The sequence below is a fragment of the Solanum lycopersicum genome, chromosome 5, assembly GCF_036512215.1.
Source record: "Solanum lycopersicum chromosome 5, SLM_r2.1".
Classification (NCBI taxonomy): Eukaryota; Viridiplantae; Streptophyta; class Magnoliopsida; order Solanales; family Solanaceae; genus Solanum; species Solanum lycopersicum.
In genome coordinates this window covers 4,871,597-4,897,830 of record NC_090804.1, presented here as the reverse complement: position 1 = coordinate 4,897,830, position 26,234 = coordinate 4,871,597, and the positions used below count along the sequence as shown (strand labels likewise).

General features: G+C 31.9%; 1 protein-coding gene across 1 annotated transcript; it reads right to left on the bottom strand.

Moving 5' to 3' along the window:
• Nucleotides 1–16,815: 16,815 nt before the first annotated feature.
• LOC138348459 (uncharacterized) lies at nt 16,816–20,542 on the bottom strand. The gene is made up of 6 exons (XM_069297656.1): nt 20,348–20,542; nt 20,089–20,253; nt 19,803–19,994; nt 18,606–18,671; nt 17,420–17,551; nt 16,816–17,097 (listed from the first exon to the last, which is right to left on the bottom strand). The coding sequence occupies exons 1-6, from the start codon at nt 20,540–20,542 to the stop codon at nt 16,816–16,818; spliced, it is 1,032 nt and encodes a 343-aa protein (XP_069153757.1).
• Between the last annotated feature and the right edge of the window lie 5,692 nt (nt 20,543–26,234).

The following is a 26,234-nucleotide window of genomic DNA, read 5'->3' as shown; positions in this document are numbered from 1 at the left end:
TGAATTTCCTTAGGAGAGGTTGAAACATTGAGTGAAAACTTACTTCCTGTCTGGTTAGTAGATATTTCTTGCTTGTTAAGAGAGTAGTCCAAGCAAGAACGAGAAGTATGTTGGACATGTTCCTTTCCTAAGAAGATGCATCATCCAATTTGGGATTCTTGAGTTGATGTAAATTTCGAAGTTATGTTGTGTGTTAAATTCTCTTAGGAGAGCTTGAAGTATTGAATGGAAACTTAATTTTTGTATGGTTAGTAGAAATTTCTTGTTTGCTAAGGGATTTGTCGAAGTTAGACCGACAAGTTTATGTATGTTGGACATGATCTTCAAGTTTCTTCTTTACAGATCAGGAAGGATCATGTCCAACATATATACTTGTCCTTTTAACTAAGACTAATCCCTTAAGAAAACAAAAATTCCTACTAACTGTACAAAAAGTAAGTTTCCATTCAATACTTCAAGCTCTCCCAGAGAATTCAACTCACAACATAACTTCGAGATAAACGTCAACTCACGAATCCCAAATTAGGTGATTCTTCTCGAGTTTCTTCTTCACAAATGAGGAAGCATCATGTCTATACTTATCAGTCTAACTTGGACTAATTCCTTAGCAAACAAAAAAATTTCTACTAGCTAGACAGAAAGTAAGTTTCCACTCATTGCGTCAAGCTCACCCAAGGAAATTTAAACACACAACATAACTTTGAAATAAACATCAATCAAGAATCCCAAATTGGATGATGATTCTTCGAGTTTCTTCTTCATAGATATTGAAGGAGTATGGCCATCATACTTCTCCGTCTAACTTGGAGTTATTCCTTAATAAGCAAGAAATTCCTAAAAGTAAGTTGCATTTCACCCTCTTCTAATAGTACATCATAAAACTTAATTGTCTTCATGTGATTAATTGTGATATTCGAGAAGCTTGCAGGAATCTCATCAATAAACTCCTTGGCCACACGTTCGAAATAATCCCCATCGCTAAAGATACATAATTATTCTTCTTGTAGCATAAATGTTTGGGGTCATATATCCCAAAAAGGTTAACTAAAAAAATATTATTAGTTGTACCAGTGTTAAATTTAAAGTCAAACATTTGCACTAAAATTTAATACAAGTACTATTTTTATATATACTACTAAACGAATCCTTCAATGTTGAAGAAAGACTCAAGTGTTATCTATTGATTTATAATGTTGCGATAAAAACATGTCATTCATTTAGTGTTTTGATGTAAACACTCACTATTATAAAGTTCTAGTACAAATAAGTATAACATCACTAATTTGAACTTCTAGGTTCTCTTCAAATTCTATACAAAGATACTATATATATGCTTAGTTTAACCTAATCAAAACAACTTTACATCAACTGTTGCAAATTAAGGAAATCAATGCAAATGTCATCTAGAATTATACACCTTTTCATTATTGTTAAAGTTGTGACATGTTTTTTTGTTGTTCGTGTAGCATATACTCTGACCTTACAAATCGTATTGTTGATTAATTTCTACAAATTATCATGCCTCTAGATGAACAAAGACTATGTTTACCTAATCTTGATCGACTTAGCAATATTGCAATTCATTTAATCGATGACATTTTAAATAGGTTGTCTTTTCAAGATGTTGTAAGAACTAGTACACTTTCTAAGGATTGGCAATATACTTGCCCTAGAATTCCACAGGTTAAATTTGATCAAAAGATCTGGGAAACACCAGAGGACTTGACATCCCCTACCATTGGATTTATTCCTATTCTTGATTGTTTCCTCAGGTTTCATATAGGAATAACATTGAAAGTTATCCTCGACTTTACTAGTCTAAAAGTATGTCCTAAATAAATACTTCTCGATATAACTTGGACTAATCCCTTAACACGAAAGAAGTTCCTTTCAACCAAATAGTAAGTTTCCCTGAGAGAATTCAACACACAACATAATTTCGCAATAAACAACCAAAGACTCAAATCATATATCATTTAAGAACAACCATGAAATGTAAAAAACATCTCTGTACCCGAATAGAGTATTCAAAACATTCACAATCTTTGTACTAAAATTTAATACAAGTACTATATTTATATATACTACGAAATGAATCCTTTATTGTTGAAAGAAGTTTCAAGTGTTATCTATTGATTTATAATGTTGCATAAACACATGTCATTCATATAGTGTTTTGATGTTAACACTCACTACTATCAATTTGTAGAACAATAAGTATAACATCACTAATTTGAACTTCTAGGTTCTCTTCAAATTCTATAAAAAAATACTTTATATGTGTTAATTTTAACCTAATCAAAACAATTTTACATCAAGATTGCAAATTAAAGAAATCAATGCAAGTGTCATCTACGAATTATATACCTTTTCTTTTATTGTTTAAGTTGTTACATGTTTATTTTTTGTTCGTGTAGCATATACTCTGTCCTTACAAATCGTATTCTTTTTTAATTTTTTGTACAAATTATCATGCCTCTAGATGAACAAAGACTATGTTTACCTTCTCTTGATTGACATAGCAATCTTGCCATTCATTTAATTGATGACATTTTAAATAGGTTGTCTTTTCAAGATTTATAAAAACTAGTACACTTTCTAAGGATTGGCAATATACTTGCCCAAAAATTCCACAGGTTAAATTTGATCAAAAGGTCTGGGAAACACCAGAGGACTTGACATCCTCTACCATTGGATTTATTCCTATTCTTGATTGTTTCCTCTGGTTTCATAGAGGAATAACATTGAAAGTTATCCTCGACTTTACTAGTCTAATAATTATGTCCAAAATAAATAATTCTCGATCTAACTTGGACTAATCTCTTAACAGGAAAGAAGTTCCTACTAACCTAAAAGTAAGTTTCCCTAAGAGAATTCAACAAAAAACATAACTTTGCGATATTCAACGAAAGACTCAAATCATATATCATTTAAGAGCATCCATGAAATGTAAAAACCATCTCTGTTCCCAAATAGAGTATTCAAAACATTTACAATTCTATGCGTCCAAGTAGAGAAAATCTTTTTAGTACCTATAGCAAAGGCAAAACGCCTTACTACTCATCAACCAAACGTCTTGTTTCTGTTTTCACTTTCAAAACATTTTAGCCAAAGATTAAGAAGGATTGTGATAACGATACTAATCAACAAGATACACAACTTCTGCTTTAGATGATGCCCGTTTAGAGTTTGTTATCTCCACGAGTACATTTAGAGATTCATTAATATCCATTTGACGAGGCTTGATTACCATTTTCACCATTGCTGGAGACTTTGCCAATAAAACCTTACTAATCTCCCTCTTCTAATAGTACATCATAAAACTTAACTGTCCTCAAATGATTAAATTTGATATCCAAAAATCTTGCAGGAATCTCATCAACAACCTCCTGGGGAACAAATTCGAAAATAATCTCCATCACTAAGGATACACCCCTAAGAAAAATCAAGAAAAAAACATTAAGTCATTACATACGAATATATAAACATGGAAAATATAGAGAGAAAAAGAAACATCAGTGACGACCTTAATTTCAATTTCTTCCAAATTTGGGGAACTTCGTATAATGCGAAGAATAAACGAAAGCTCAAAAAACTCTCCAAGAGTAGTCCAAGATATGAAAAGGTATTTTAGACGGTTATAGCTGATGGAAGCCTTGTTGGTATAACTTCAGTTGATCCATTATCAAACTACAAATAAAATGACATAATCAGGATGACTCAAAGTAAAAAAAAGTACACATGAAAATGCATTACCATTAAGTAAAATGAAGCAACATTACCTCAAAAAGATCCCAGCTGAAACACTCAAGAGCAAGAATAGACGAAAAAATACAGACAAAATCATCTTCATCCTCTAGAATTAATTTTGTAGGCGCATACAGAACATTGTAAAGAACAGGAACATTTTCAAGATGTATCAATTGTATATCGCCACAAAAGACAAATGACCTTAGCTTAGGAGCATTAATACTCATGAAGTATGGATTGTCTATGTCTTTTAGCACCAAATCCTCAGGCAACGTGTTATTAGAGATCAAACTTTCAAACATATTAGAAGATAAGGTGACATATTTCAATTTTAGCCTAATTAACTTATTAAATCCCTGAAAGAAACGTGGAAGCTGTATTTCACATTCCATGAGATACAAATGCCTCAATGCTGAACAATAAAAAAAGAAGTTAGGCAACCTACATGGAGGATTAGTAAATGGAAGTTTAAGGACAAAATGTTTAATGTGATCAGTGTCGAGGGAAAAAATCAAACGATCAACATTAGGACACACTTTTTGACTAATAATATTGAGGGTGACCTTCAATATTATTCCTCTATGAAACCTGAGGAAACTATCAAGAATGGGAATAAATCCAATGGTAGGAGATGTCAAGTCCTCTGGTGTTTTCCACACTATTTGATCAAACTTTACATGTGTAATTCTCCACCAAATATATTGCCAGTCCTTCGAAAGTGTACTAATTCTTACAACATCTCGAAAAGACAACCTATTTAGAATGTCATAGGTTAAATGAATGTTAAGGTTGCTAAGTCGACCAGGAGAAGGTAAATAAAGTCTTTGTTCTTCCCGAGGGGATAATCTGTAGAAAGTAAACAAAGGTACGATAGGTAAGGTCCACGCTACACAAACAACAAACAAACATGTCACAACTCTAAGAATAAAAGAAAAAGTGCATTATAGGAGGCAAATGTAACCTTTTTCCATGTTTAAAAAATGCAAAAGAAATTATTTGTAGTTGACATTTGCTTTGATTTCTTTCTGCAATTCTTGATGTAATTTGTTTGGTTTAGGTTAAATCAAACACATATAAAGTATTTTTGTATAGAATTTGAAGAAAACTTAGAAATTTAAATTAGTGATGTTATACTTATTGTACTAGAAATTTATAGTATTAAGTGCTTACATCAATACACTATAGGAATGCCATGTGTTTGTCGTAAAATTATAAATGAATAGATAATACTTGACACTTCCTAAAGGTGTCATTTGGTAGTATATATAAAAATAGTATTTGTATGAAATTTTAGTACAATGTTTAACCGTAAATTTATTTCTGGTACAATTAATACTAATTAACCTCTTTTGGGATATATGACCCCCAAACATTTGTTCTACAAGAAGCATAAAATATAATTTAGTGATCTACACACTTAATTTCAATATTTTGGTGAAACAGAATAAAAAAATACATCATGAAATTTTAATTTACGTATAAGCTATTAATAAGAACACCAAAATCATGAGAAATGGAATTATTTTGTTAGTTCAAATATTCATATCCAAACTCATAATTAAACCTAAAACCATTAGACTTGAATGAGAAATCAGATTTCTATAAATTAAAAAAAAATGTTGATAATTGAACAAGGTGATGTTAATTATTCAAGACTCGCCATAAGTCCATATGCCTAACCTATGTTTTCTCAATAAAACATAATTAGAATTACACAAATATTTTACTTTTTCTTAATAGTGTAATTTTTTAAAAAAACTACAATCTTAGGAGGAAACAATAAATAACTTAATTTTGTTGCTACCGTTGCACAATGAATTTAGGTACACCCATCATCAGAGTATACTATTGTTCTTTTTTGAAAAAAAATTACTTTTGTTATTGTTGTTTTAATTAGGTTTCTTCAGAGGGTGTCTCTATTCCTTTAAAGATGAGGCATATGCCTTGGGCTACCAAAATTGAAAATCCTAATGTTTTAGTAACAATAAAATTATCTTAAGCTTTTTGTAGAAAAAAATGAATTTTTTAATTTGTATGGAACTCTTTTATATGGATCAATTTTAAATTTAACTTTCACATGATATGTTTAAGACTACAAGATTAAAAAAATATTTTGGTATAATTATATCTTTAGTTTAATACCATAAAAATAAAATTATTTTTATGAAAAAGAAAGAAATAACTTTAATCTCACATAAAAATAATAAATAATTAAAATTTCAGCCTCCAACTTATTTTTAGCTTTAGGACACTATCTTGCTTGAGCCATCACTGAGTTTTTTTATCAATTATGTGTACTTACTGTTGAAGGAAGCTTGACGACTGATGGGACACGTCGAAGGAATAGGTCCATCGAAGCAGACTGACGAGTTAGAGTTAGAGTCGTACTAGGATTAGACTACTAATCTATGTTACGTACAACTAAACTATTGAATATTAAAGGAGTCAACTAGGATAATGTATTTGACTTGTAATACAATACTACTTATGTAATTATTTGTATTGTAGTAGGACTCCTAGTATATCTAGAATATGACTATTTTCCTATATAAGGAGATTGTAACTCAACATTATAATAATCAATACATCCTTGATTTGTACATACTTTCGTGAGATTTATTCGTGGTATCTGACCAATAAAGATTTTCCTCTCTTTAACGTATTAGATCAAAATAAAAAACAACCAAATTATCAAACTGCAATGGTCCATTTTACCAACACTCTTTCGACCACTTCACTTCATATCTTTTGGTCCTGCTCCATTAAACTTAAGCCAATGAACTATCTTATGTGGAGGACACAAATGACTTAGTTGATTCAAATGATGAGATTAACCGAAATCATCACAGAACCACGTTAAGTGCATTTTCCACTGGACAGACTACTGAGAAAATTGTAACAGGCAATAGGGTGCAGAAGACAACAACATGTGTTACGAAGGAGTTGGATTTCAGGCACCTTGACAGAAGAAAGAATGTACCTGATTGTAGGCTACTCAACTGCCAAGGAGATGTGGGAATTCTTGGAAGAAACATATTTTCAAGCAATTAAAGATAAGAAATTCCAAATCAAGTAACAACTGCAAAGTGTGAGGGTAGGAACACAAACAATTGACGAATACATTAAGGAATTCAATGGCATGTGTGATGGTCTTGCAACCATTCTCAAGTCTGTAGATGAACATAGCAAAAATGATTAATTTTGCTAGAGGTATAGGTCATAATTAAGAGACCTTCAGGACTGTCATGCTAGGTAAGACACCATATCCTATTTTTAATCAGTTTTTTAATTCTCTCAGGGGTTTTGATATGAGGGAGGATGAAGAAGAAGTGCCTTAACAAAACAATAACATGGCATTCTCTTCTTAAAGAGGCAGGGGAAGAGGAAACTACTCACAAAGAAGAGGAAATAATAACTTCAATTCACGAGAAAGAGGCTTCAAGCCTGAAGGACAAGAAACATGTCCTTATAACAACAGAAATTGACCAGGTCCTCAGAACAGTTCTTCAAGTGAAAGTCATGAAAGGGACAACTATGAAGCGTGTCAAATTTGTTGTAGGAATAACCATACTACTCTTAAGTATTTTTAAAGGTGAGACTACACTTACCAAGCCAAAAATGAGCTACCACAAGCATTGCCTGCTATTAATTTACAAAACATTACTGATGATACTTTGTATGTGGACTCAGGAGCAAGTAGCCAAATGACACATAACTCAGGTATCCTAACTGTCTTAAACACTACAATGAACCAAATAAAATAATTGTTGGGCATGGATCAAAGTTAGACATTACACATGTTGGAAAAATATTTAGAGCAGGTCTAATGTTAAAGAAAGTTCTGGTAGTCCCTAATATCAACAAAAATTTACTCTCAGTTAGTAAGCTTGCAAAGGATAATTGTTGTACTCTTGAATTTGATGAAACTAACTTTGTTGTTAAGGACAAGAGGACAAGGACACTACTGGACAAAGGATCTAAAAGGAATGGACTTTATGCTTTGGAAGATAACAATCTCTATTCCTTGACTGCTGCACACGGCTAGAACACGTCAAACAACATGTGTCATACTAGATTAGGACACCCTAATTTGAAGTATTTAAATTTTTTTTAGTAGTAATAGTTGCATTAATGCTAGTAGTTAGAATAAAATGCCTACAGTTTTTTCTAGTTGTCAGTTGAGAAAGAGCTGTAAACTTCCTTTTTATTTGAGAAATAAAATTGAGAAAGAACCCTTATTAAAAATTCACCGTGACTTATTGGGACCTGCTCCAGTCGAATCTTCCCAACATATGAAATATTATGTCATTTTTGTTGATGATCACACAAGATATACATGGATTTATCCATTGAAATTAGAGCTGTCAATATGGGCCAGCCCGCCCCATCCGAGCTAACCCATACATGCTTTGACATTTTACGGGTCAGGCTGGGCTAGCCCATTTTTGGCGAGGACCAGAATATGATCGGCCTAACCCACAGGTACGTGGGCTATAGGCTTGACGGGCCAACCCACTTTTTTTTTTAAAAAATATTTTTTTTATAATTAATAAATTAAATTTTAAATTATAATTTAAAATATTATCATAAATATCGACAAAACAATATTACATGATGTTAATTTTATTACTTGTTAATCAAATCAAAATAAAATTATTTTCATAATATTTATTAGGATAATTTCATAGACCTTCATGTTTCGCTCTATAACACTCACCTCCCCTTTGGTTTACAATATTACGTCTACCTCCCTTATTTTAATTTACTTGTAAACATTCTTTAAACCTATTTAAAATAAATATAAATTAATATAGATTTGACAATTTTACTCTTTATTATATAAATTTCTTATATTGATAAATATTATATAAAAAATAATTCAGTTAACAAATATTTAAATAAATTAACACAAAGACTTATTTTTTTAAACCAACAAAGATCAAAGTCTTCAACTAAGCTGAACCACATTTTCACCAAATATTAACTCTTTATCTTTATTTCACCTTTACCAATTCACGTAAATTCCCCCCCCCCCCACACAATAACCCATCATTTTCCGGCAATAATTTCTTCAAATAAAAGACAAAATTGAACTTCCCAAGAAAGAAATTCGATAAGAACGATAAGATTTTGTTCTAGTTAAACATTTACACAAGCGAAGAAGAAACATGATCCAACGAATAAAGATAAATCATTAAAAATTAGATCTAAACATTCATATATAAGGGTAAATTTGTCAAATCTAAATTAATTTATATTTATTTAAATAGGTTTAAATAATGGTTACAAGAAAATGAAAATAAGGGAGGTAGACGTAATATCGTAAACCACAGGGAAGGTGAGTGTTATAGAGCGAAGCATGGAGGGAGGTCTCTGAAATTATCTCTATTTATTAATTTTTTTTCAAGTAAAAGTATAAATATATAAATAAAAATATTAACCTAATTATTTTGAATTTGAACTCTATTTAATTTGAAATTTTGATATTATATTATATTTTTTAATTAATTATTATTGGCCCACGGGCCGGCCCTACATATATTTCTCAAGTGCATCAAATCAACAGGCTTATTCAGACCGGGCTAAAAAGTCCTTTTTTTAAATGGACTCCAAAAATCATAGCCCAATCCTAGTAAATCCTGCGTTAGGCCAGGTCGGCCCAACAGGCCTAGCCCATATTGACGGCTCTAATTGAAATAGATGTCTGAATTCTTTGAGGTCTTTATAAATTTTAGAAAATGATAGAAAAATAATTTTTCTAAAGAGATCAAGATTTTTCAGTGTGATGAAGGTGTTGACTTTATCCAAATAGACTTCATTAAGCATTTGGAAGATCAATGCATTGTGGGATATATTTAATGTCCTAACACACCTGAACAAAATGGAGTTTCACAGAGAAAACATAGACATAGTATGGAGACTGGATTAACTTTACGACTTCATGCTAACCTACCTCTGTTTCTATGTGTTGAAGCTTTCCTTATTACAGTAGTTTTCATCAATAGATTGCCTTCATCAGTCATAAAGATGGTGACTCCGTTTGTTAAGTTGTTTGGGGAACAACCTGATTACAACAACCTAAAAGTGTTTGGGTGTATATGTTTTTCATATAATAAGGGTAACAATAAGTTCAGTCCAAAAACCTATCCTCGTGTGTTCATAGGGTACAACAGCTTACACAAAGGATATAGATGCTATCATCCCTTTACAAGGAGGGTTTACATATCCAGACATGTTGTGTTTGATGAAAACACATTACCTTCTGTGTCTCCAAAGCAATATCAAACTAACATTGATGTCTCACCTCACCTTGCTACTTTTGTTGAATCTTTCTCTAAACTGCAGATACCCGATAATTATGATTTAGGGGAAGTACAGGTTGCTAGCCCACCCATTACTAGTGATAATGCTGCTACACCTCATGTACTCATTGATGATAAGAGTATTATTGACCTCCCAAGCACAGTATCAGATGTTGAAGAGCAGGTTGAATTTGATGATCCATACATTAACATTGAAACTCAAGCTGCAAATTTTGAATATGCCAGCAGCAGTGAGGAATAAGTTGCTCTTAAAGGTCCAACTAATGATCAATACATCCTTGATTTCTACATACTTGACAATGCTACACTCTAGTCCACTATTTTGGTTAATGTATAGTTGAGGTACTTCCTGCACCACAAGGGCATCATATGATCACCAGGAACAAGGCGAAGGAACGACGCTTGTTACTTGATGCTAGTAGCAACACATAAATTGTGAGAGAACCAAATACTACTAAGGAAGCACTAAAATCACCTTATTGGCTTGCAGCAATGCAAGAAGAAATTGGTGTTTTACATACTAACAAGACATAAATTTTTGTGCCTAAATCTCCTGGTATGAACTTGGTTGGATCAAAATAGGTGTTCAAGACAAAATTAAAAGTTGATGGGACATTAGATAGGTATAAGTCCAGACTTGTGGAAATGGGATTCTCGCAGCTTGAACGGCTAGATTATGAAGAAATATTTAGTTATGTGGTTAAAGCTACAACTATTAAGGTGGTTCTATCCATTGCTGTCAGTTCAAAGTTGAAATTTAGACAAGTAGAAGTCAAAAATGTGTTTCTACAAGGCTTTTTACAAGAGGAGGTGTACATGAGTCAACCCCCTAGTTTTATTTATCCCTAGTATCCTCAGCATGTATGTCTATTTAAAAAGGCATTGTATGGTCTTAAACAAGCCACAAGAGTATGGTTTTATAGGTTTAACATGCATCTCTTACACCTTGGTTTTATTTGTAGTAAGACTGACCCTTCCCTATTTACTTTGCAAACTCACAAAGGAAAAACATTTCTCTTTGTTATATGTGGATGATATTATTGTCACAGGAAGTATCCATCTCATGTTTTAGAGTTGGTTCTACAACTTGGAAAGAAGTTTCTATGAAAGATCTTGGCCCTTTACAATTCTTCTTAGGAATTGAGGTGAACTATTTCGAAGGTGGAATTCACTTAAACAAAAGCAAGTATGGTTCTGAGATGTTGACAAAGACAGAGATGACTTTGCCAAAGGCTGTAGCCACTCCTTTGGCTAGAAAACATGGTTTGCATGAAGTTGTGGGAATTTTTGTATATGCATCATTTTAAAGAATGATAGTAGGGAGTCTTCAATATTTGACCCTCACAAGACCTGATATCACTCATGCTGTGAATTTAGCAAGCTAATTTATGCAAAGCCCAAACGTTGAACATTTTCAAAGAGTAAAACTGATACTCAGGTACATAAAAGGTATTCTACACTTTGGACTCAGATTTATTTCACAATCACCATGTAGGTTGTATGAATACTCAAATGCTGATAGGGGAGGTTGTAGAAAAACTAGGATATCAACTACAGGTTTTAGTATCTACATAGGTGCAAATTGTATTCTTAGACCTCGAAGAATAGAGCACAGTAGCTCGATCGAGCGCTGAAGATGATTATAGAGCACTAGCCTCCACTGCCGCAGAAATGACTTGGATTTTATATCATCTTCATGACCTTGGAGTGTTCCTTCGATATGTTCTTACATTGTATTATGATAATATGAGTGCGTTGTACATGACAATTAATCTAGTTATGCATGCTAGAACAAAACATGTTGAACTGGACTATCATTTTGTTCGTGAGAAAAGGGCCAGGGGACAATTTCTTACTCAATTTGTGAAGTCTAAGGATCAACTAGCTGATATTCATACCAAACCCTTAACAAAACAGGTTTTCACTGGTTTTTGCAGCAAGCTAGGAGATACAATTCCTCTACTCTATAGCTTGAGGGGAAGTGTTGAAGGAAGCTTGATGATTGATGGAACACGTCGAAGGAACAATTCCATCGAAGTAGGTTGACGAGTCATAGTTGGATTCATACTAGGATTAGACTACTAAATCCTAAGTTATATACGATTAAGCTACTGAACATTGTAGGAGTTGACTAGGATAAGATATTTGACTTGTAATAAATTACTACTCATGTAATCATTTGTATTGTAGTAGGACTCCTAGTATAACTAGAATAAGACTCTTCTCCTATGCAAGGAGCTTGTAACTAAACATTATAATCATCGATACATCCTTGATTTCTCCATACTTTCGTGAGATTTCAACACTAACTAATGTTAAAATGTTCAATTAAGAAATGACATATGTTTAAAACTGATTAATTTTTTTCCTTCTAATTTCTTATTTGTCATTTGATTTCAACACTCTTTAAACCACCTAAAAAAGATTTAATACTTAAAAATCTTGACTATGTTTTTTCCTAACTATTTATTTTTGTAATTTGTGGGTTCTAGGACTAAATAAGAATCATTTTGTTTGTTTTAGTTAGATTCCTAACATGATGTATTAAATCTATCAAAGTTGTAGTTTATTAAATGCTCATTCTAACACATTTTTCTTTCTTCAATATTAACAGCGGTTGTCTAAAATCTAATGTCATAATAGAAAATTAAAATTTGTGTCTATAACAAACAAAAAATGAACTTTAGAATTGAAGACTTCAGGTGCACCAGTAAACTTAAAAAGAAATAAGGGTTTTAGGTAGATTCAAACCCTAAGTGGGTGATTTCTCTAGCACAATGATAGCTCTATACTCATTAAGAGTGCTCATTAAGAGTGCGCTGTTAATTATTTTTTTGGTCAGATTTAGATATATATGTATATGCACCCATACATATGAATGTGAGTTCGCCTTTCGTAACAAGATAAAGTTTTGTTCAAGAGTGAAAATCATTAGTTCAAGTTCTAGAATCTGATACAATATGTAAAATCATAAATATTTATGCTAATAAAGAAATTAGTGTATATACATACCAGGATTTTGAACGAGCGTATATGAGGCAGAAAACAAAATCAATGTCCCTTTGCGCTATCTTACCTTACTGTAACTTTCGTGATTGAATCGAGTGGAGGTAGTAACCCTAATGAACATAAAAGGACCAATTTATAGGATTCTACGAAAAATGTCATTGTTTTTGTTGCGCAACATGTAATCTAATGAAAGATGAATCTATTTAATTATTAAAATAAAATAAAACTTATATGGTACAACTAGTTTATGATATGAGATTATCATATTAGTAATGTTAATAGTGAATGCTAAAAATAGTTACTATTTATAGCTAATCTTTTTATTTCATAGAAAAATGGTAAGTACACATGGCTATCTACAATTTGGTTGTAACATTAGATATTTCTAGGCTAATATTTATTTGTTCTATTAAATCGCGATCATCCAAAAGAGGATAACTAGTTGGTAGTTTTATAATTAGTTATTCTTGTATAAGTGCATTTGTTTCATTGATTTTTCTTCTATTTTAATCTTAGGCATTGTTAGGGACGGTAGGGACGGTAATTGAGAAAATTGGATCAATTTTTGGTCAATCATAATGGGTCAAGACAACAAACGAGTCAATATCCAATCCAAACTGAATTTGATTGGATCAATATGAATTGAGCCAAAACGGGGCAGATATTGAGTTAAGACCCAACTCAACTCAATTTTTGATAAGTTTAATTATTTTAATAGTTCTTTAAAATATTTTAGTACACAAATAACGTTATTGATTAAAATATTTTATGAATAAGATATAAGTCTTCCCTTCATCACTTACTAAATAAGTGCAATCAGTTGACAGTACAACCTATGATCAATACATAATTTCATTTATACATTTTATACGCAAGTATGCATACATTATATACTTAAATAAATGAATACATAATCAACTGAATACGAAAAATATTATTTTTCTAACAAAAAATAAACCTTTCATTAATATACATACCGTCATAAATCAGAGTACGAAGTATATTTCTTCAACAATATTCCGTTAATGCTATATTTTACATAGCAATTCTCTTTGCTCTATTTTATGAAAAGTCAGATCAAAACTGTGAGATAGCTATTTAATTGTATGTTTCTTAGGAGGCAATTGAAGAATAAAGAGCATATATAATTTTTATTTTTGAACTGATAAGAATAATAAAAGGTAGTGATTAGTTACATATTTAAAATGCTGAATTAATGGATTTAAGGGCTGAAAAAAAGCCTTGTCAGTTACATTAACCAATTTACCTTATTTAGTGGAAAAATAATTAGAATAAGTTTTTCTATTAAAAATAAAACGACATATATATGGATATAGCCATTCACAAACTTAGATATTGTTTAAAAATATGATATTTATAGCTACTTTTATCTGATAACCATAAGACTATAACTATTTATGTAAGTTACACTTTAACATTTATATACAAACACTTAAAAAATTCTTATATATATCATATATATTTTTTGACAACAAATTTCAAATGAATATACCTTCATCCCTTCTAGATTCGCCCTTACATAAAAAGTGGTTAAAATGTAGCAATTTTGTGTCTATAATACAAAACAAATGATATCTCTTGGTATTTTCTAGATCTCTTATACATAAAAATGACGATTTCCTATAATTTAAATAATTTATAAAATCAGAAAATTGAATTTGTAACTGGCTATATAATCAAATTTTACTATTTTAAGGTATTAAATGTCACATGCAAAAAAATTAAGTGGACTGAATTGGACAATTCAAAGTCAATTTTTAGTAACTAAATATACCTGCCAATTTCTCTAAATAAACAATCACATTAATTTTTACTCTCTTTTCCCCTTAATTTATATGATATTTACTTTTTTTCAAGGTTATTTCGAAAAAAAAGTTTTTCGTAGTCCTATATTATTGTTCACTTTATAATATATAATTCTTCCAATCATTTTGATCTCATGTATCCTAAAAATTATTCCTTTTTTATTTTTGTAGATGTAATCAAGTTTGTAAAATTTCAGAATTTTTTTCTTAAAGTCCAAATCAATAAAATTTATCATTTTTACTTATTATTTTTTATACGGAAAAGGGGCTAAAATACCCTTGAATTATTGAAAATGGTACAAAATTACCCTTCATCTGCCTATTGGATCAAAAATGCCCTTTTCATTCACCTATTGGCTCCAAAATACCCTTGTCATCCATCTTTGGTTAAAAATTGACCACTTATTTAACGGTCAATTTTGAACCAAATGGTGGATTACAAGGGTATTTTGGATCCAATAGGTGGGTAAAAAGGGTATTTTGGAGCCAACAGATGGATGAAGGGTAATTTTGTACCACTTCCAATACTTCAAGAGTATTTTAGGTACAAAATTACCTTTCATTATAAAAAAAGAAAAGGGCCTAAAATACTAGCCAAAAAGTAAGTTTCCACTCAATGTTTCAAACTCCCTATAAAAATTAAACACACAACATAACTTCGAAATAAACAACCAAAGTCTCAAATCATACATCATTTAAGAACAACCATGAAATGTAAAAACCATCTCTGTTACCAAACAGAGTATTCAAAACATTCACAATTCTATGTTTCCAAGAAGATAAAATCTTTTTAGTACCTTAAAGAAAAGGCAAAATACATCCTTACTACTCCATCAACCAAAGGTCTCATTTCTGTTTGTACTTCCAAAACATTTTAGCTAAAGACTACGAAGGATTGTGATAACGATACTAATCAACAATATATACAACTTCTGCTTTAGATTATAAAAGATAGTCAATTAGATGAAACAAAAAAAGGGCATCTAAGATAGAATGCTCAAGTAATATTGCTGTATGTTAATGAGCTTGTTTTTTTGATAACCAAGCAGTCCTCAAGGGACAATAGTGCACGGTTCATAACTATGTGGATGATAGACCCGCCCCTTTACTCTTCTCCACTTATATACCAGACTTTTTGTCTGCGTTAGGGTTCGATTGAGATTGTATATATATGATTATACGGAAGATACATAAACGAATGGGATATGTTCTGACCATATAGGAAAAAGACTAATTTATGAACAACTGACCCCACCCCCACCCCACCCCCTTTTTTTCCCTTTTCCTGTTTTAGTGATAATTTTTCCGGGATGTGGAATTGTAACATTGAGCTTGTAAGAATAATATTGTTGAAATTCAATTTCAGCTTATAATGTATATTATATAATATTTCTCATTGAAAAATGTTGTTGAAAGGGATTATCTTTTCCATTCAAAATGGGTATTGTTTACTAAACCATTAAGATCAAGAGATTTGATCGAATTTCATTCTTTCTTACTATTTAGAATAATATTTTAACAACGTCGTCGACTCTCATAAAATAACTAGTTGAAATCGACTATATGAATCCTCACTATTCCATTTACGCTCAACTCATGTCAGGATCCTATCAAATAAAAAAGAAAGCACCATGACCATGAGGACCACAATGAATTTATTAAAAAGATCAATAACAAACCAAAGTGTCATCCGATAGATCATTCAAAGAACAAACATTGAAATAGATTAATCAAAAACATACATCCAGATTCACATATGTTCACAAACTGATGGTCTTCACAGTGGAAAATGCAAAATAACAGCCTTGCTGCTGTATGAACATTCTTTTTACAATTTCAAACATTTTAGCAAAAGATTATGATCATATTAAAGACTAGTTAAGATCATCAGGATCGTAATATGGATTCTAATCTACACGATACACAACTTCTGCTTTAGATGATGTAAGCTGAAATTTTGTTACCTCAGCGAGTACTTTAAAAAATTCTTTATCTTCCGTTTCACAGGGCTTGGTTATCATTCTGACCAGTGTTGGAGACTTGGCCAATAAAACCTTGATAAGCTGCATTTCAGCTGCTACTCCTGTTACATCATCAATCTTTACTGTCCTCAGGTAATTAAATGTCATATCCGAGAAACTTTCAGGAATATCATTAAAAGCCTCCCGACGCGAATGTTCAAAATAATTCTAAGAAAGATTAAGAAAAATAATCAGCCTTGATTTCAATTGAAGATCATAAGAATGTCAATGCATACGAAAAAAAGAGAGAAAAAAGTAAACATCATTAACAACCTTGATTTCAATTTCTTCTAAATTTGGAGAGCTTCTTATTAAGCAAAGAGCAAACGAAAGATCAAAGAATACTCCTAGATTAATGCAAGATATGTGAAGGTATTTAAGATAGAAAAGAGCATAAGGGAGCCGGTCCAATATACACGTCCTAGGAAGAAAATGTCAAAAATCTGGATGACTCAAAGTTATGAAAATGCAAGTTATGAAGATATATTACCTGAACATACTCGTGATTCCTGCAGAGATTCTCGAGAGCAGGAATAGACTCAAAAATCTTGTCAACATCATGTTCTGCCCCTACCGAAAATTCTGTAGGCTTATATGAAACTTTGGAAAGAAGAGGGACATTCTATAAATGTAAAAACTTTATATTGCCAGTGAAGATAATTGACCTCAGCTTGGGAGCACTAATTTCAATGTGATATTGTGATCACATAATGTTGCAACACCAAATTCTCAAGCAATGGGCAATGTGAGATTACACTTCTAAGTAATTCAGAATAAATATTGACTTCAATTAGTTCAAAGCTAATTAACCAATCAAATCCCTCAAAGAACGGATGAGGACGTATTAGACAGTCCTTGAGAAACAGATGCCTTAATTGTGAACATGTGAAAAATGCAGAAGGCAATTCATATGGTTTACTCCTAAATGGAGGTTTAAGGACAAGATGTTGAATGCCATTCCTATAGAGGAAATATATCAAGTGATATCAAGTCCTCTGCTATTTTCTAAAGTGTTTGATCAAATTTCAGTTGCGGAACTCTATGCAGATTATATCTCTATTTCCTTCATAAGATGCTTGTCCTCACAACATTTAGTAAAGACAACCTCGTAGAATGTCATTAATTACACTATCAGGAAGGTTGCTAAGTACATCGCGGAGGTAAAAGTTGTTTTTTCCCATTTGGAAGCATAACATCAAATGACTACTACAACAAGAATCTGCAGAAACTAAACAAGACCACAATATGTAGGGAATCGCAAAATTGTCCAGTTAGAGTACACACTACATAGTTTACTTGTGAACTGATAAAAAGATAGTTTCCGAAAGACCAAAAACTCAAGTGTATCAAATCCAAGTAAAATAAGTGCTGTTTTAGTTATCCAAAACTTAAAAACATATTATTCCTATTTCAACCTAGTGAAAATCCTAATTCCGCCACTACTGAAACACATCCATGATAGATCTACACCTACCAACACACCATGTCCTTGAAAAACATTAACCCCATCAAGTTTTAACCAAACCCCACTTCAATTTCATCATATTAAAGCATACCCAAACAATAAAAATGCAATCTTGATATCAATAGTCTATAGAACAAGAACTATAAATGCAGAGAGTTTGGGTTAACAATGAAGAAAATAATATGTTAAAGAAACAGAAAAGAAGAAGAACCTGAGAGAGGATGAATGTGAAGCACTCTGCTCTCTTTGTCTTCTCAAATGGAGGTGTTGGAACAAACTGAAGAGACAAGCTTTTAAAAATACTTTATTTTGTATGAGGATGAAAGTTACAATTTTACTGTTATAGTTTCGATTAAGAAGTTAACAATTTATTTTGTAATGAATGTTGAAAGTATTTTCTATTCATGTGAATTTTATTATTTTTCAAAAAATTTGAAAATATATTTGATCTCTTTTTCAATCACCGTGTAATTATAAATAAATATAAAATAAATCAAAAGAATACACTAAAGTCGAAACTAAAAAAATCCAACTTTGTATGATTTGATTTAGTTTTAAGAACTAATTAAATAAAATAGTTAGTTTAGGTTTTTTCCAATTAAAATGTAAATCAAATCGACCTTTGTGCCCCCTCATTTGAAATAAAGAGCAAATTTGATTTTCGTTTTTCTTAATGATTCTATGAGTATATATATTAACTCCCAAGTAATATACATTTTCTCGTTTAAATATTTCATATATCATACGGTCATCTTACATGTTAAAGTATGTAATATATCTTATTTAAGATGCATCACATATATTAAAATAGAGAGAATATATATAGTACAAGAAATAAATTAAGGAAAAGATAATCAAGACACATTTAAAGTTTTATTTTTTTTCCTTTTCCGAGTTTTATATGTAAATCATCATGTGTTTTTCATGTTCTATCTGAATTATTTCGTGACAGTTCCAACTTCCAAAGCCATGTCTTATTTCATAGATGGATCAATAACAAGATTGTCATGCAAAATCTTTGTTAGTTCTGCTAACACACAACATAACTTCAAAATAAACAACCAAAGTCTTAAATCAATAACAAGAATGAAATGAAAAACCATCTCTGTTCCCAAACAGAGTATTCAAAACATTCATCCAAGTTCACAATTCTATGTTTCCAAGCAGATAAAATCTTTATAGTACCTTAAAGCAAAGGCAAAACACAGCCATGCTACTCCATCAACCAAACGTCTCGTTTCTATTTGTACTTCCAAATTATTTATGCCAAAGATTAAGAAGGATTGTGATAACGATACTAATCAACAAGATACATAATTTCTACTTTAGATGATGCCCGTTGAAACTTTGTTATCTCCGCGAGTATGTTGAGAGATTTGTTAGTTTCCATTTGACGAGGCTTGATTACCATTTTCACCAGTGCTGGAGACTTTGCCAATAAAACCTTGATAAGCTGCATTTCAACCTCTTCTAATAGTACATCATAAAACATAACTGTCCTCAGATGATTAAATGTGATATCCGAAAAGCTTGCAGGAATCTCATCGACAACCTCCTGGGGCACAGATTCGAAATAATCTCCATCACTAAGGATACATTCCTAAGAAAAATCAAGAAAAAAAACCCATCAAGTCATTACATACGAATATAAAAACATGGAAGATATAGAGATAAAAATAATAATTAGTGACAACCTTGATTTCAATTTCTTCCAAATTTGGATTGCTTCGTATTATGCAAAGAGCAAACGAAAGCTCAAAAAACTCTCCAAGGGTAATCCAAGACATGAATAGGCGTTTCAGACAGTTAAGAGCTGATGGAAGCCTTGTTGGTATAACTTCAGTTGATCCTTTATCGACCTATGAATAAAATGACAAAAATCAAGATGAATCAAAGTCTAATAAAAAGTACACATTAAATTGCATTACCATTTAGTAAAATGAAGTAACATACCTCAAAAAAATCCCAGCTGAAACACTCGAGAGCAGGAATAGACGAAAAAATATTGACAAAATCATCTTCGTCCTGTAGAACTAATTCTCTAGGCACATACAGAACATTGGAAAGAACAGGGACATTTTCAAGATGTATCGATTGTATATCGCCATGAAAGACAAACGACCTTAGCTTTGGAGCATTAATACTCATGGGGTACATATTGTCTATGTCTTTTAGCACCAAATCCTCAAGTAACGGGCAATTAGAGATCAAACATTCAAACGTATCAGAAGATAACATGACAGATTTCAATATTAGCCTAATCAACTTATTAAATCCCTTAAAGAAACATGGAAGCTGTATTTCACATTATTCCTTTATGAAACCTGAGGAAACTCTCAAGAATTGGAATAAATCCAATGGTAGGGGACGTCAATTCCTCTGGTGTTTTCCACACTGTTTGATCAAACTTCACATTTGGAATTCTCCAGCAAATATATTGCCAGTCCTTCGAAAGTGTACTAACTCTAACAACATCTCGAAAAGACAACCTACTTAGAATGTCATCGATTAAATAAATGTTAAGGTTGCTAAGTCGATCAGGAGAAGGTAAACTGAGTCCTTGTTCATCTGGAGGCATGACAATCTGTAAAAAGTAAACAAAAGTACGATAGGTAAGGTCAAAGTACATGCTAGTATTACAATTAACCTCTTTTGGGATATATGACCCCAAACATTTGTTCTACAAGAAGCAGAAAATATTAATTTAGTGAACTACACACTTGATTTCAATATTTTGGTGTAATAGAATAAAAAAATACATCATGAAATTTTAATTTATGTATACGCTATTAATAAGAATACCAAAATCATGAAAATGGTATTATTTTTTAATTCAAATAATCATATCCAAACCATAATTAAACCTAAAACTATCAACACTCGAATGATAAATCATATTCCTATAAATTAAAAAAAAATTGATAATTGAACAAGGTGATATTCATTATTCATGACTAAGCCATAAGTCCATATTTTACCTTTAACCTATGTTTTCTCAAGACAACATAATTAGAATTACACAAATATTTTACTTTTTTCTTAATAGTGTATTTTTTTTTTGTAAAAACTACAACCTTAAGAGGAAACAAGTTTGAAATAACTTAATTTTATTTCTATCATTACACCGTGAATTTAGATACACCCATCATTGGAGTATACTATAGTTCTTTATGATTTTTTTTATTCATGTTGTTATTGTTGTTTTAATTAGGGTTTCTTTAGAGGGTGACTCAATCCCTTTAAAGATGAGGCATATGCCTTAGGTCCCCTAAATTGAAAGGCCTAACTTTAGTAACAATAAAATTATCTTAAGCTTTTTGTAGCAAAAACAAAGAATGTTTTAATTTGTATGGAACTCTTTCATATGGATCAATTTTATATTTAACTTCCATATGATAAGTTTAAGTCCACAAGATTAAAAATATATTTTGGTATAAATATATCTTTAGCTTAAGATCATAAAAATAAAATTATTTTTATGAAAAAGAAATAAATAATTTGAATCTCACATAAAAATAAAATATAATTAAAATTTTGGCCTCCAACTTATTTTTATTTTTAAGACACTATCTAGCTTGAGCCTTCACTGAGTTTATTTATCAATTATGTGTACTAATTGTTGAAGCAAGCTTGACGACTGATAGAACACTTCAAAGGAACAGATCCATCGAAGTAGAGTGACGAGTTAAAGTTAGAGCCGTACTAGGATTAGAATACTAAATCTTATGTTACGTACGACTAAGCTATTGAATATTATAGGAGTCAACTAGGATAATGTATTTGATTTTTAATACAATACTACTCATGTAATTATTTGTATTGTACAATGACTCCTAGTATAACTAGAATAAGACTCTTCTCCGATATAAGGAGATTGTAACTCAACATTATAATAATCAATACATCCTTGATTTCTACATACTTTCGTGTGATTATGACATGGTATCAGAACAATAAATCTTCTCCGCTTTTTAATATATTAGATCATAATAAAAAAACAACCAAGTTTATCAAACCACAATGACCCCTTCTACCAACATTCTTTCGACGTCTTCACTTCATCATTTTATTTTGTCCTACTCCATTAAACTTAAGCTTATGAACTATCTTTTATGAAGGACACAAATGACTCAATTGATTCAAGTGATGAGATTAACCGAATTCATCACAAAACCAAGTTAAGCGACCAGTTCCACTAGGAAGACTACTGAGAAAATTGTAATAGGCGAGAAGAGTGTAAAAGACAAAAACAATGTTGATGACTGGAAGGAGAAGGATGTGTTACTAAGGAGTTGGATTTCAGGCACCTTGATAGAAGAAAACATGTACCTGATTGTAGGCTGCTCAACTGCCAAGAAGATGTGGAAATGCTTGGAAGAAACATATCTTCAAGCAACTAAAGATAAGTAGTTCCATATCAAGCAACAACTGCAAAGTGTGAGGCTAGGAACCAAAACAATTGACGAATACATTAAGGAATTTAAAGGCATAAGTGACGGTCTAGCAACCATTCACAAGCCTGTAGATGAAGATAACAAAAGTGATTAATTTTGCTAGAGGTATAGGTCATATTTACAAGACCTTCAGGACTGTCATGTTATGTAAGACACCATATCCCACTCTTAATTAGTTTGTTCGTGCTCTCAGGGGTCTTGATATGAGGGAGGATAAAGAAAAAGTGCCTCAATAAAACCATAACATGACATTCTCTGCCCAAAGAGGCAGGGGAAGAGGAAACTACTCTCAAAGAAGAGGAAACAATAACTTCAATTCAAGAGAAAGATGCTTCAAGTCTGCTGGACAAGGAACATGTCCTTATAACACTAGAAACGGACCAGGTCCTCAAAACAGTCCTTCAGGTGAAAGTCATGAAAGAGACAATAATGATGCGTGTCAAATTTTGTGGTAGGAATATCCATACTACTCTTAAGTGTTTTTACAGGTGAGACTACTCTTACCAAGCCAACAGATGAGCTACCACAAGCATTGACTACTACTAATCTATAAAACACTACTGATGACACCTTGTATGTGGACTCAGGAGCAAGAAGCCAAATGACACATTACTCAGGTATCCTAACTGATCTTAAACAAAACACTGAACCAAATAAAATAATTATTGGGAATGGATCAAATTTAGACATTTCACATGTTGGAAACATATTTGGAACAGGTCCAAAGTTAAAGGAAGTTCTCCTAGTCCCTAAGATCAACAAAAATTTACTCTCAGTTAGTAAGCTTGCAAAGGATAATTGTTGTACTCTTGAATTTGATGAAACTAACTTTCTTGTAAAGGACAAGTGGACAAGGACATTGCTGGACAAAGTATCTAAAAGGAATGGACTCTATGCTTTGCAAGACAACAATCTCTACGCCTTGACTGCTGCACACGACTAGAACACGTCAAACAACATGTGGCATACTAGATAGGGACACCCTAGTTTGAAGTTTTTAAATTTTTTTGAGTAGTAATAGTTGCATCAATGTTAGTAGTTAGAATAAAATTCCTACTGTTTGTTCTAGTTGTCAGTTGAGAAAGAGATGTAAACTTCCTTTTGGTTTGAGAGATAAAATTGAGAAAAAATCCTTATTGAAAATTCATCCTAACTTATGGGGACCAGCTCCTGTCGAATCCTCCCATCATATGAAATATTATGTATCTTTTATGATGATTACATAAGATATACATGGATTTATCCATTGAAAAAGAAGTCTGAATATATTTCATAAAATGGTGAAAAAATAATTTGCTAAAGAGATTGAGATTTTTCAGTGTGATGAAGGTGGTGAATTTATCCAAATAGACTCCATTAAGCATTTGGAAGATCATGACATTGTGAGATATATTTCATTTCCTAACACACCTGAACAACATGAAATTGCACAAAGAAAACATAGGCTTATTATGGAGACCGACTTTACTCTACTACTTCATGCTAACATACCTCTGTTTCTTATGGGTTGAAGCTTTTCTCACTACAATAGTTTTCATCAATACATTGCCTTAATCAATCCTAAAGATGGTGACTCCGTTTATTAAGTTTCATGGGGAACAACCTGGATACAACAGCCTAATAGTATTTGGGTGTAGATGTTTTCATATATTAAGGGTAACAATAGAATCAGTCCAAAGACCTATCCTTGAATTTTCATAGGGTACAACAACTTACACAAAGGATATAGATGCTATCATCCCTCTACAAGAAGGGTTTACATATCCAGACATGTTGTGCTTGATGAAAACACATTACCCTATGTGTCTTCAAATCAATCTCAGACTAAAATTGATGTCTCACCTCACATTGCTACTTTTGTTAATCTTTCTCTAAACAACAGGCACCTGATAATTATGATTCAATGGAAATACATGTTACTAGCCTACGCATTACTGGTGATAATGCTGGTACACCTCATATACCCATTGATGATGAGAGTATTATTGACCTCTCAGGGAAGTATCAGATGTTGAGGAACATGTTGAAGTTGATGATCCATATATTAGCATCGAAACTCCAGCTGCAAATTTTGAATCTGCCAGTAGCAGTGAAGAACAAGTTGCTCTTACATGTCCAGCCAATGATCATCATCAAGCAACCATTTTATTTGATTTATTAGTTGACCAACAAATTGACAATGCTACACTCTAGTCCACTATCTTGGTTGATGTAATAGTTGAGGTACTTCGTGAACTAGGAACAGGGCGAAGGAACGACACTTGTTACTTGTTGCTTGCAGCAGCAAAGAAATTTTGAGAGAACCAAATACTACTAAGGAATCACTAAAATCACCAAAGGCAGAATATGTCTCTTGTTATATGTGGATGATATTATTGTCATAGGAAGTAATTCATTTCATGTCTTAGAGTTAGTTCTACAACTTGTAAAGAAGTTTGCAATGAAAGATCTTGGGCCTTTACACTTCTTCCTAGGATTTGAGGTAAACTATTTCGTAGGTGGAATTCACTTAAATCAAAGCAAGTATGTCGCTGAGCAGTTGGCCAAGACATAGATGACTTTGGCAAAGGATGTAGCCACTCCTTTGGCTAGAAAACATGGTTTGCTGAAGTTGTGGGAAGTCTTGTATATGCATCATTTTACAAAATGATAGCAGGGAGTCTTCAAATTTGACCCTCACAAGACCTGATATCACTCATGCTGTGACTTTAGTAAGCCACTTTATGCAAATCCCAAACATTGAACATCTTTAAGGGGTAAAAATTATACTCAGGTACATCAAAGGAACTCTACACTTTGCACTTATAATTATTTCACAATCACCATGTAGGTTGTATGGCTACTCAAATGCTGATCGGGAGGTTGTATCACAACTAGGAGATCAACTACAAGTTATAGTATCTACCTAGATGCAAATTATATTTTTTAGACCTCCAAGAAACAGACCACAGTAGATTGATCTAGCCTTCGATCTGTTCTTACACTGTATTATGATAATATGAGTGTGTTGTACATGACAATTAATATAGTTATGCATGCTAGAACCAAACATGTTGAACTGGACTATCATTTTGTTCGTGAGAAAAGGGCCAGGGGACAATTTCTTACTCAGTTTGTGAAGTCTAAGGATCAACTAGCTGATATTCATACCAAAACCTTATTATAAAAGGTTTTCACTTGTTTTTTCAGCAAGCTAGGAGATACAATTCCTCTACTCTCTAGCTTGAGGGGAATTGTTGAAGGAAGCTTGATGACTGATGGAACACGTCGAAGGAATAACTCCATCTAAGTAGGTTGACGAGTTATAGTTGGATTCATACTAGGATTAGACTACTAAATCTTAAGTTATATACAATTAAGCTACTGAACATTATAAGAGTTGACTA